This window comes from Anomaloglossus baeobatrachus, chromosome 4 (genome assembly GCF_048569485.1).
Source record: "Anomaloglossus baeobatrachus isolate aAnoBae1 chromosome 4, aAnoBae1.hap1, whole genome shotgun sequence".
Taxonomy (NCBI): domain Eukaryota; kingdom Metazoa; phylum Chordata; class Amphibia; order Anura; family Aromobatidae; genus Anomaloglossus; species Anomaloglossus baeobatrachus.
Window position 1 is genome coordinate 58,106,670 of NC_134356.1, and position 13,020 is coordinate 58,119,689.

Here is a 13,020-nt window from a genome sequence, read left to right on the forward strand (position 1 = left end):
CATAAGCAAATGTAGAAGCAAATCCGTCAGAACTTAGGACCAGCACTGAGAGCGGGACATCAGTGGATAGTAAAATAATATTCTTAAGTTATGATACTTCTAAAGTTTTATCTAGGTGGACAATCCCTTTAAATTGTGAAAATAAACATACAGAAGGTCCAATGGAGGGTTCACTCATGTATTGATGCCTGTACTGATAACCAATACGGTTTCTTTTGCTCTGTGCAGGATTGTTAGTTCTTTCATGGACGGCTTTATCGCAGAACATCAACCAGAGTGAATCTGAAGTTATTCTCAGTCTATTCAGCAATTATTCAATAAGTTGTTCAGCCGCCACGCTCATCACCTGGAAACATGACGATCATTTCATTAACTCGATGCTGGAGTTCAGTGACGACACCTTCACTAATACGCTCACCCTGCAGAATGTGACCGGGCAGAACACAGGGAGGTACACCTGTGTGGACAACACATCACTTCATTATGAGCTGCAATCTATCTACATTTTTGTACCCGGTAAGAGTGTTTCTATTGGTGTGTATGTAGAGTGTCATGAGGTGGTGGTCATGGAAGAGGGATTGACTCAGGATGCCCCAGCACGCTACATCAAAGGACTTGTCCTTGCAGGGTGTGCGGACTTGTGTGGTTGTGGGCTGGAGAACCATGCAGGCCACATACTATAGCTGATGTTGGCCGGCCAGGGCCCGATGACCACTCAAATTCATAAGGAGACCACCAGATCTTTCCAAACAACACTTTACTCAATGGTCCATTCTAAGCAGTGATGCTATATTCCAGATAGCAGGCACTTATCGTCCAGCATGTTACAGTTTCACAAACCACATTCAAACACAGTACAACTTTTGGGTTGTTTCCGATCTTTATAGTTCTTCGAGTTCCATCACAATCCAACTCAGCATTACAGTATAACCAGTGACCGTTGTCTTTCCTTCCTGCAGTCCCACATACAGTTCCCTTAGGAGGTCCCATCATGACCGGATTAAAGCTTATGCTCTCTCGAGTAGAAACTACCTTGGTGGACAACTGAGTTAAGATTCACGGGGTACCTTGATGGTTAATGAGACTGGCCACTAGAGTCCTGCATCAATAGGGATTACCCGTAACTTTGAGGTTAAGGTGCCTGGCTGCTGGGATTCTCGTTTCGTCGCAGGCCATCCTGTTTGAGGAATGGACTCTAGTCACAATGCTGTTCACTCTCTGCTTCTTAGTCGGTCCTCAAGGTTATCGCTATCTCACCTCCCTTGCTGCCACACACCTCTCACTGTACTTGACCTTCATGACCACCTAACTATACATCCTACACTAGATCTTCACTGGCTCCTTCCAGAATGAACCATCACTTTCCCTGTCAGCGAACCCCTCCCACGGAGGGCTTGTCCCAACACTCAACTGTAACTGCTCCTACAGTCTGTTCCTGGTCAGGATCCACCCTCCTCCACAAGATATCATTAGAAAAATACTTAAAGGGTTTTCCCACTACAAAGTTAATTTTGTTTGTGGGGAAAACCCCTTTAACCATCTCCTACCCCACAGTCTGGCAACTACACCTAATACTGTTATACATTTCTATACTATCCCCTCACGCACTACATTCTCTCTTATATACACATATCACATCACACTATATTTACAAAAAAACATAAGGCATTATTCACACTACAATACATGGCAAGACAATAAATAACACAATTGGTGTCTTCAGGGGCAGGAACGTGATAACCATTGTCCACCACTCATACAGGATGTCTACCCTAAAGGCTGCTTTACACGCAGCGGCATTGCTAGCGATCGCACTCTCCCCCTTCGTTTGTGTGTCACGGGCAAATTGTTGCCCGTGGCGAACAATATCGCTAGGACGTGTAAAACAGACTTACCTACTTAGCGACATCGCTGTGGGCGGCGAACAACCTCTTTTTAAAGGGGGCGGTTCGTGCGCCGTAACAGCGACGTCACACAGCAGCCCACCAATAGAAGCGGAGGGGCGGAGAGCAGCCGCATTAACGACACACCCACCTCGTTGCTGGAGGACGTAGGTACGTTGTTGTTCGTCGTTCCCGGGGTGTGACACGTAGCGATGTGTGCTGCCTCAGGAACGACGAAGAACCTACGTCCAGCACGAGCAACGATCTTTTGAAAATGAACGACGTGTCAACGATCAACGATTAGGTGAGTATTTTTGATCGTTAGCGGTCGCTCGTAGGTGTTACACGCAACGAAGTTGCTAACGATGCCGGATGTGCGGCACGAATTCAGTGACCCCGACGACATATCGTTAGATATGTTGTTGCATGTAAAGCGGCCTTAACCGTATCAGACTGGTTCGGCAAGGGCCCACCAGTAACACTAACTCTGAGGGGCCCACTGATCAACTATATGCAAATATTACATTCACAAATTTACTACTAGGTAGTTTGTAAAATGAATGATGAGATGCTTTCTTTGTCTGTATACGGTGAAACAAGTGTATTGTGACAACTGTTGATTATGTTTTGGGGGTTAGTGATACAATACTGCAAGAGGGCCCACCAGAGGATTCTCCGTTCTCCTGTCAGCCAGTCCGAGCATGTACCCTAACACTGTAATAAAACAAGATCATTGCCAAACAGCTTGATAAGCCACCATTGCTAACTGAGGAAGTTACTGTCCTGTTTAATTATCAACCACAATAAAAAAATAATGTGATTGAGGTTATTAAAGACAAAAATGTTCCCTGTCCAAGAGCGCTGGTCACATGCTTCTGTTATTTTCTATAAGTTTGTGGGAGCAGCAGTGTGAAGGAAGCAGGGGCTGACCATGCACACTACATTTGGGAATTTTGAGTCCTGTTCTCGGGATCCCTGGTGGTCTCAACAATCATACATTTACCACTTTTTCATGTATTTTGTGGTACAAGACCAATGCAGTGGCCATCATACAGGATAAGGTATAACTTGTTAATTGCTGCAGCTCCGAGCACTGGGACTCCCAACAGTCCTGAGATCGTGGTTTTGAAAACCCAAAAATGTGTCTCTGCAGCCCCATCCTATAAATGGAGCAGTGATGTGCATGGTCCATTCATTGTCTATGTGACTGCGCCGGTGTGCTGGGCTCTTCAGCACTCCCATAGACCACGGGTTCCAGAGACCAGATATTGGGATAACTGGGGAATCAGACAGACAGTTATCCCTCATCCTGGTTTATGACATAGATCGGGGATAACTTGTGATTTTGTAAACAATCCTTTTAAGATATTTTATACTCACCAAAGTAAAATGACAATTGCTTTTTCAGCAGTTTCCCGTATCAAGTCTGTTTTATGTTTTTTTATCACAAAGATCCAAATGTGGTGTTTTTGCCAACAAAAGACCATGACAAGTACCTGTTTGTCCCCATGAGGAGCAGAGCCACCATCCCCTGCCGTGTGACCAACCCCAACATCTCCGTGACCCTTCACGAGAAGGACACCGACCTGGAGATTCCATATCCTTATGACAGCAAGGAAGGCTTCACCGGCCTCTTCGAGGATACAAATTATTACTGTAAAGCTTCACTGGACGACATTGAAGTTAACTCGGTGCTCTATTATATCTACAGCATACAAGGTAAGAAAGACCACCAAAAAGGCAGCAAACCTGCGGGGTAGTAGTGCTAGTAATGTAGCATGAGGAGGACATGGGGCATAGGGGGCCGGTCGTCATTGATGCAAAATTCTTAGGGGGGGAAAATTTCAAAATAATAAAAGAATGTACTACTGGAGGCATTATTTGTTTTTTTCCGAATCTGAGGAAGGGGGCGGAATACTTCTTTGCCTATAGAGCTGGAATACCGTACTATGCCACTGGGTGGCGCTATACCAAACATCAATATAAAATAGCCAAAATGAACAGTCAGTTAGTAGTGATAGGCCCCCTTTCTGCTTCTGTTGCAATTTTGCATATTAGTTGGAAGGACGGATCGAGGTGCCAGCAAAGGACTTTAGGAATCAGGAGTCCAATCTAACTTTTGATAAATTGTCCAGTCCTCCTTTCTTTATGCTGATCACTGCAACCCTATCTAACTTTTACAGTTTTATAGAAAGAAACTGTCATGAGTGTGTCCTGCTCTGGGGAGACCTATGGCAAGTCTGGGACCAGAATGTCACAACGCCTTATTGTTTGCAAGTTTACAAGTTTGGCATTTGAATGTATCTACTTTCCTTTAGAGCTGCAGGAGTCAAGGACTCTTTTCTATATGGCTGTCCTTTGTAGCCCTAACTTCAGGTGCAGCTCTTTTGGAACCGCTCCTCATTGCTACACAAAGTCACATGCCTTGCTATCTGATGCCGGTTATAGATTCTCATTCTATTGCTGACCACTTTGGAAGGAGACTCTCTGGAAGAAGCTGAGGAGTCGTAACTATTGCAGCTGTGGTGTTTTGCTGCATTGAAGAAACTTGTGATTTGAAGAAACTAGTGTCTTACTTTGTGTATTTTTCTCTCTAAAAATTTCCAAGAAAAATCCAGCAATCCCAAAATATCTCATATATATATATATATATATATATATATATATATATATATATATATATATATATATATATATATATATATATATACATATACATATACATATATATATGTATATATATATATATATAAAAAAAAGGATCCGTTGCCTCCGAAACGCGTCATCTGTGTCCCTTTCAATGGAGTTCGAACCATGGATTTTTCAAATGTGAAATAAAGTTTTGGAATTTTTTATCGTTTAGGATTGATGGATTTTTCTTGCATTTTTTTGGATTGCTTCTTCTGGTGACCAGCTGAACTCTGATCCATGCATCCCTTTCTCTATACCAGAAATTGCAGATGGTGGTGGAGTGGCTGATAATTTTTTTTTCTTTTTCTCTCTGTCTCCCTTTTCTTGTGTTGTATTACTGCAGTGATAAGACTAGTGCTCTCACCTGCCTTCTCACTAGCCAGGGTTATTTTAGGGCAAGCAAGGGCTTAGGCACGTGATAGCAATGAGGGGAATGATCTGCATTGAGATGTTAGGTACCTTAAAGGTACAGACTCAGGTGAGTTGCAGGAGTTGTCCACTCTCCCCTCTCCCCTCTCCCTATCGCCAGGGCCTTTCTTCTCTACCATCCCTGTTGTCACCCTTCCATTGTGCTGCACGCTGAGTGACTGTACGCTCTGGCTTGACAGAAACATTATACTAATTAAATGAAATCTGTCAGCAGATTTTTGCTATGTAATCTGAGAGCAGTAAAATATAGGGAATGAGATCCTGATTCCAGTGTCACTTATTAGGCTGTGGGTTGTTTCAATAAAATCAGTGTTTTAACAGCAGTAGATTATCGTTACAGGAATCTTACCATGTAGTCCTCCAGCTGTGTAACTCTACCCTTGATTGGCAGCTTTCTGGCTATGCACAGTGTATACAGAGAGCTGCTAATTAGTGGTCTAGATGTTCCGAGCACTGCTAGATCTGCCACAGAATAAAACAAGGATTTTATCAATATGACAGCAAGCAAGCCAGTATGTGACATAGCACTGGAGTCAGGGCCTCTGTCTTTACTTCATGCTACTCTCAGATACCATAGCAAAAACCTGCTGAAAGATTGCCTTTAATAAGAGTAATCTTTATTTATATAGTGTCAAGTAGTAAACTAATTAAAAATTCAAACAAGCATTTCATATTGCAGAAAAATGACATCATCCAAAATTCTGAGTTTATTCATTCCATAAAATATCTTAGTAGCAATTGGAGCACAATTTTTCTGATACAGAGCTGTAAATCTGTCGTACAACAGATCTGAAATACAAATATTGTTTTCTTAAAACCACCACTAGAGGGAGCTTCAGAGCTAGCAGCTCCCTGTTATTGAGTTCTGTGCAGCAAGCTCACATGCTCCATCTAGTGGTGGATGCATCACATACGTTTTAGTGTTAAAATGTGTAATTTTGGTGCAGTACATTTGATTTTGTTTTATGCAGTGTCTATTAAGCAGCTTTATCAAGTCAGTCTGTTTTATTTCTTTATTTTAGTGTCCAAGGAACTCCAGATAACTGTGAAATCCTCAAATAGTATAGTAAAGAAGGGAGAAAATATCATGGTTTTCTGCACTGTGGTTGACAATGAAATTCTCAACTTTACCTGGTACTTCCCGGCTATCAAGGTGCGTATACATCAAGAATAAATAATGTTGAATATTACTTAAAATGTTGTACCTAGATTTTTGCATTACCTTTTTTACCATGTCTTTTCCACTTTTATGGTGAAAAGTTTCAATCCCATAAATAGAGATGGTGGACGTTTTAATGTCAGCTTAATATCTGATAAAAAGTTAAGTGGTAAACACCGGAGCTGTCTGCTGCATCCACTAGAGCAGGGGTATCAAACACGTGGCCCATGGACATGTAGACCCTCTGACGATCGTGGCTGTCAGTGCTTTCCTTCAGGTGAATGATTTGTAGCACCGTGCAGAGTAGCTTTGTGCGCATCTTTACCAATGGCAGCCGTCGGCCAATCAGAGGCCAACAGCTGACGTGGGTGTATGAAGTCAGCTGCTAGCCTCTGAATGGCCGATGGCTGCCATTGATAAAGATGCACAGAGAGCTCCTCAGCGCGGTGCCGAAGGAAAGCACTGACAGCTGTGACTGTCACGTGCCTGTGGGCCGCAAGAAGGAGGCAAGAGGACACCGAGGGAATGAAGGACAGGAGAGAAGAATCCTTTTTTTTTTTGTTTGTTTTTGTATGTGAACAACGGTATAATAGGGGACATTACATTACTACAAGATAGAACATTGCTAAAAGAAGGGGACTGGGAAAAGTCACATTAGTACAAGTAGAAGACCAGCATGGGCACATTACTACACGATGGGGATAAGGATGGGCACATTACTACAGGACGGGATAAGGATGGGCACCTTACTACAGGATGGTGACATTACTGCAGGATGCAGATAAGGATGGGCACATTATTATAGGATGGGGATAAGGATGGGCACATTACTACAAGATGGGGACCAGGTAGGGGATATTACTACAAAATGGGCAGAAGATGGGCACAATAATACAAGATGGGGACAAGGATTTGCACATTTCTACAGGATGGAGATATGGATGGGCCCAGTACTACAAGGGGACAAGGATGTGCCCATTACTACAAGATGAGGACCAGGATGGGAAAATTACTACAAAATGTTGGGCAAAATTACTATATGGTGCTAAATGTAAAACTATATTACTTACAAGAAATATAAAGAGATAAAATGTAAAAAAAAAATTCAAAATAAAACATTTTTATCATTAAAAATACTTTTTAATGTATAAACTGAAATAAAAAAAATTGTTATAAGCAGCAGGCAAAAATGTTCAAAAAAGTGACCCAAAGAAAAAAAATATGGGATCGCTAAAAAGTCACATTTTCCAGCAAAAAATGCGGGCCCCCCCAATCATTTTTTTTCTATGTGCAGCCCTTATACTCAGCCGAGTTTGAGACTCCTGCGCTGGAGGGAGTTTAAGTTTAAAGGAAATCTGGCAGCAGGATTTTACTATGTAATCTGACAAAAGCATGATGTAGGGACAGAGACCTTCATTCCAGTGATGTATCACTGAGTTTACTGGGTGCTGAAGTTGTTATTGAATTACTCTTTTCTCTGGTGCAGATCGAGCAGAGCTCTGCCTGCTGAACTGTGTATAACCCCACCCACACCACTGATTAGCAGCTTTCTGTTAATATACATTGTACAGAGAGCTGCCAATCAGTGCTGATGGCATGATTGGACTAGGAGGCAGAAGACATCTAGTGCTGTAGTGATAATCTCCTGTTGATAAAACACTAATTTTATCAAAACAGCAAAGCACAGCCTAGAATATATGCTGCTCTTGGATTAGATAGCAAAAACCTCTTCACAGATTCCCTTTAATGTATGAATTTTGCACAAACATTAATGTAAATTTTTAATGCTATAGTAGAAAATTATAACTGGTTTTCTGTCTTTTTTTCTGAGAAAAAATACATTTTGGTGCATAAATATTTTTGATAAAATTAGCAATTTTTTTTTAGTGTTTGCAACATATCGGCCAATGAGGTAGATAGTATAATTACACAGTCAGACAAACCAAATAAAACTATGATGGGCAGTAAACTAAGCGAAACTGTCACCAGGTCAAACATGGCCATTTTTGCTCCTATTATATTCCCACTGCTCCACCAAGTACTATAGATATTGTATGTATTTTTTTTATTTTAAAGAGAATCTGTCAGCAGGTTTTTGCTCATCTGAGATCAGCATGATGTAGGTAAAGAGACTCTGAATCCAAAGGTGTATCACTTAGATTACTGGGTGCAGCGGTTCTGACACAATCAAGTTTTTAGATTTAGCAATGCAGCAGAGCTGAGAGAGCTGTCCCCACCCACACCAGGCTCTCTGTGAACATTAGATCAAAAACCTTGCTCATAGAAGGCCAATGACAATTGGTTGGAAGCCAAAACAGAGTGCAAGACTTGCGTCAGCACTTTAAATACTAGAAATCATATAGAAAAAATTGTGCAGGAAAACATCTAGACTAAAAAAATATAATTATTTATTGATATTCTGGTTAAAACAATCATAAAGTGGACATGGAATCAGCAATGGAACAGTAAAGACAATAGACACACAAAAGGGCAGGCGTGGATCCTATGAAGATGGCAAAGTATCACAAGGAGACATTATAAATAACCACAAACAAAGTTGAGCCAAAGAAACCCATTGAGAGTAATATAATGTGGCCAAGTATAAGTAATAAATGAGGTAATACTGCCACCAGAATGTATTCATAAAACCTCCATACAGATAATAATAAAGGACTATTGCCCAAAGCAACAGTATATGCACATATACAGCAAGAGGCACAACCAACCGTGTACAAGAATAGAGGTGGATATCAACCAGTCCACATAACAGGTTAAAGTGCACTGCTATATATAATATAAGTCAAATAGAGGAGGTGAAAAACAATTGGAATCAGTGGGATGTAATCATTACCTAACCCAATGTGTGCTCTGTTCAGACACCCTACGCGCATTTCGATGTGGAGTCTTTCTCCCTTGGAAAAATACTGCATGTCGAAACGTGCGTAGGGTGTATGGGCAGAGCATACATCAGGTCAGGTAATGATTATATCCCATTACATCCCATTGATGGAGGTTTTATGAATACATTCTGGTGGCAGTATTACCTCATTTATTACTTATACGTGGCCACATTATATTACTCTCAATGGGTTTCTTTGGCTCAACTTTGTTTATGGTTATTTATAATGTCTCCTTGTGATACTTTGCCATCTTCATAGGATCCACGCCTGCCCTTTTGTGTGTCTATTGTCTTTATTGTTCCATTGCTGATTCCATGTCCACTTTATGATTGTTTTAACCAGAATATAAATAAATAATTATATTTTTTTAGTCTAGATGCTTTCATGCTCAATTTTTTTCTATATGATTTCTCTGTGTACATTGTCTATAGACAGTGAGCTCCTTATCACAGGAGGCGGTGTGGTCCAGTTACCAGGCATAACCTGCAGGATTATCTCCTGGAGTTAAAACAATCACTACAAGTAAACAACAGCATAGAGCTTGATAAGAGTCACATCACTGAAATCTGTGTTTTGACCACTACATCATGCTGTCCTCACATTACATAGCAAAAACCTGCTAACTAAATGTATGGATATCGGTGGCTTGATTTCTTTGCTTGTGTGGATTGGATGGGTTGTTACTGTCATGTGGTGAGAAATTTATATCAATAGCATCTTCAGAAACCTATTTACTTGGTGACGTGTTCAATACTTATTTCCGCCACTGTATGTTTAAAAGCCACACAGGAGACTAGTCGTACAGGCGGGTCCTTAGTGTCTCGCTACCCTTGGTCTCTCCCTACACACGTATGCATAAAAATGAAACTTTGACCACTAGGAGTATTTCTCAAATGGATTGTTTATAGAATATATGATTATTTATGAGCCATGATGCCTTTTCTTGGTGATACTACATTTCCCTTCCAATTACAGACCAATAGGCCACATACCATTGAAAGTACCATGAATGGCACCTTCGTCACTTCTCATCTGACTATACTAGCAGCCAATTTAGAGGACACTGGTAAATACACCTGTATGGTGGAGGAGAAGACGCAAGGACTCGATGAAATACAAAGTGTTCACGTAGAGGTTATAGGTATGAAATATTTTCTTGCAGTTCACGTTTTTTTGTAACAAATTTAAAGGGACGCTGTCGGCCCATTTTTATGTATGAAAGCAGTGGTACGGCTGTGTAAGGGCTTTTATCCAAATATAAATGATACTTCATTTTTTGAGATCCAATGTACCAGTCATGATAAACCTAGAAGCTATGTGAAAATCAGGCTGCAAGTGCACTCACTAGGGGTCGTCTGTGTATGTAAACTGCTTTGGACACGCCCACAGTGCACTTGTAGCACTAAGTTTACTGTCAGTCATGTAAAAATCTGTCTTCAATGAATACATTGAAGTGAAATTTCAGTTTAGGAGGACAAAGAAGCTAATCTCTTCAATAAAATATATTACAATGTTACTTATTATCATTTGTACTATTAATATCTAAAATATAAATTTTATATAACGATTACCTTTTAAGCCCCGCCCAGAGAATGCTGCCAAAAGAAGCATCTCGGGGTGTCCGATCTTATTTCTACAATGGTCATGTCAAAATTGTAACAGTTGAGGAAAGGTTTGATCCTAGGAGCAAGTGGTGTTTGTTCTCATAAGAAAATGGTTGCAAGTACCTTGATACCGTGTTTCCCCAAAAATAAGCCCTGCAAAATGTGCTAGGGCTTATTTTTTGGGACAGGGCTTATTTCCAGGTTTTGGGATAAGTTGGTCCCCCAAAAAAGACAGACACCCACCCCCCAGGAGAATCATACTTACCAGACCCCAGATATCTGCATCGCTCCCAGGACCTCCTGCGATCCTTGGCTGGTGCTCCCAGCAAGTGTTCTCCACAGTGGTCCTCCCCTTCTTCTGGCCGCCTCTCACACACACGCATCCAATCGCAAGAACACGCGCATCAGATCGTAAGAATACACACGTATCTGATCGCAAGAACACACATGCATCCGATCCCAGGAACCCACGCATCCTATCGCAAGAACACACACGCATCCGATCGCAAGAACACACATGCATCAGATCGTAAGAATACACACGCATCTGATCGCAAGAACACACGCGCATCCGATCCCAGGAACCCACGCATCCGATCGCAAGAACACACACGCATCCGATCGCAAGAACACACAGGCATCCGATCGCAAGAACACACACGCATCCGATCGCAAGAACACACACGCATCCGATCGCAAGAACACACACGCATCAGATCGCAAGAACACACATGTATCCGATCGCAAGAACACACACGCATCCGATCGCAAGAACACACATGTATCCGATCACAAGAACACACGCATCAGATCGCAAGAACACACGCATCAGATCGCAAGAACACACACGCATCAGATCGCAAGAACACACATGTATCCGATCACAAGAACACACGCATCAGATCGCAAGAACACACGCATCAGATCGCAAGAACACACGCGCATCCGATCCCAGGAACCCACGCATCCGATCGCAAGAACACACACGCATCCGATCGCAAGAACACACAGGCATCCGATCGCAAGAACACACACGCATCCGATCGCAAGAACACACACGCATCCGATCGCAAGAACACACACGCATCAGATCGCAAGAACACACATGTATCCGATCACAAGAACACACGCATCAGATCGCAAGAACACACACGCATCAGATCGCAAGAACACACATGCATCCGATCACAAGAACACACACGCATCAGATCGCAAGAACACATGCATCCGATCACAAGAACACACACTCATCTGATCGCAAGAACACATGCATCCGATCATAAGAACACACACGCATCAGATCGCAAGAACACATGCATCCGATCAAAAGAACACATGCATCCGATCGCAAGAACACACACGCATCCGATCGCAAGAACACACACGCATCCGATCGCAAGAACACACACGCATCCGATCGCAAGAACACACACGCATCCGATCGCAAGAACACACACGCATCAGATCGCAAGAACACACACGCATCAGATCGCAAGAACACACACGCATCAGATCGCAAGAACACACACGCATCAGATCGCAAGAACACACATGTATCCGATCACAAGAACACACACGCATCCGATCGCAAGAATACACGCGCATCCGATCGCAAGAACACACACGCATCCGATCGCAAGAACACACACGCATCAGATCGCAAGAACACATACATCCGATCACAAGAACACATGCATCCGATCGCAAGAACACACATGCATCCGATCGCAAGAACACACACGCATCCGATCGCAAGAACACACACGCATCCGATCGCAAGAACACACACGCATCAGATCGCAAGAACACACATGTATCCGATCACAAGAACACACACGCATCAGATCGCAAGAACACACGCATCAGATCGCAAGAACACACACTCATCTGATCGCAAGAACACATGCATCCGATCAGAAGAACACACACGCATCAGATCGCAAGAACACATGCATCCGATCACAAGAACACACACTCATCTGATCGCAAGAACACATGCATCCGATCATAAGAACACACACGCATCAGATCGCAAGAACACATGCATCCGATCACAAGAACACACACTCATCTGATCGCAAGAACACATGCATCCGATCATAAGAACACACACGCATCAGATCGCAAGAACACACATGAATCAGATCGCAAGAACACACACGCATCCGATCGCAAGAACACACACACATCAGATCGCAAGAACACACATGTATCCGATCACAAGAACACACACGCATCAGATCGCAAGAACACACGCATCAGATCGCAAGAACACACATGTATCCGATCACAAGAACACACACGCATCAGATCGCAAGAACACATGCATCCGATCACAAGAACACACACGCATC

General features: G+C 42.4%; 1 protein-coding gene across 1 annotated transcript in view; it reads left to right on the top strand.

Annotated features, from left to right (window-relative positions):
- Positions 1-13,020, top strand: part of PDGFRB (platelet derived growth factor receptor beta) — a 228,772-nt gene that overhangs the window by 102,067 nt on the left and 113,685 nt on the right. Inside the window, exons 3-6 of the mRNA XM_075344366.1 lie at positions 229-516; positions 3,336-3,602; positions 6,026-6,156; positions 10,038-10,203. Coding sequence (XP_075200481.1) covers positions 229-516; positions 3,336-3,602; positions 6,026-6,156; positions 10,038-10,203 — 852 coding nt within the window. The remainder of the gene's footprint in view (positions 1-228; positions 517-3,335; positions 3,603-6,025; positions 6,157-10,037; positions 10,204-13,020) is intronic.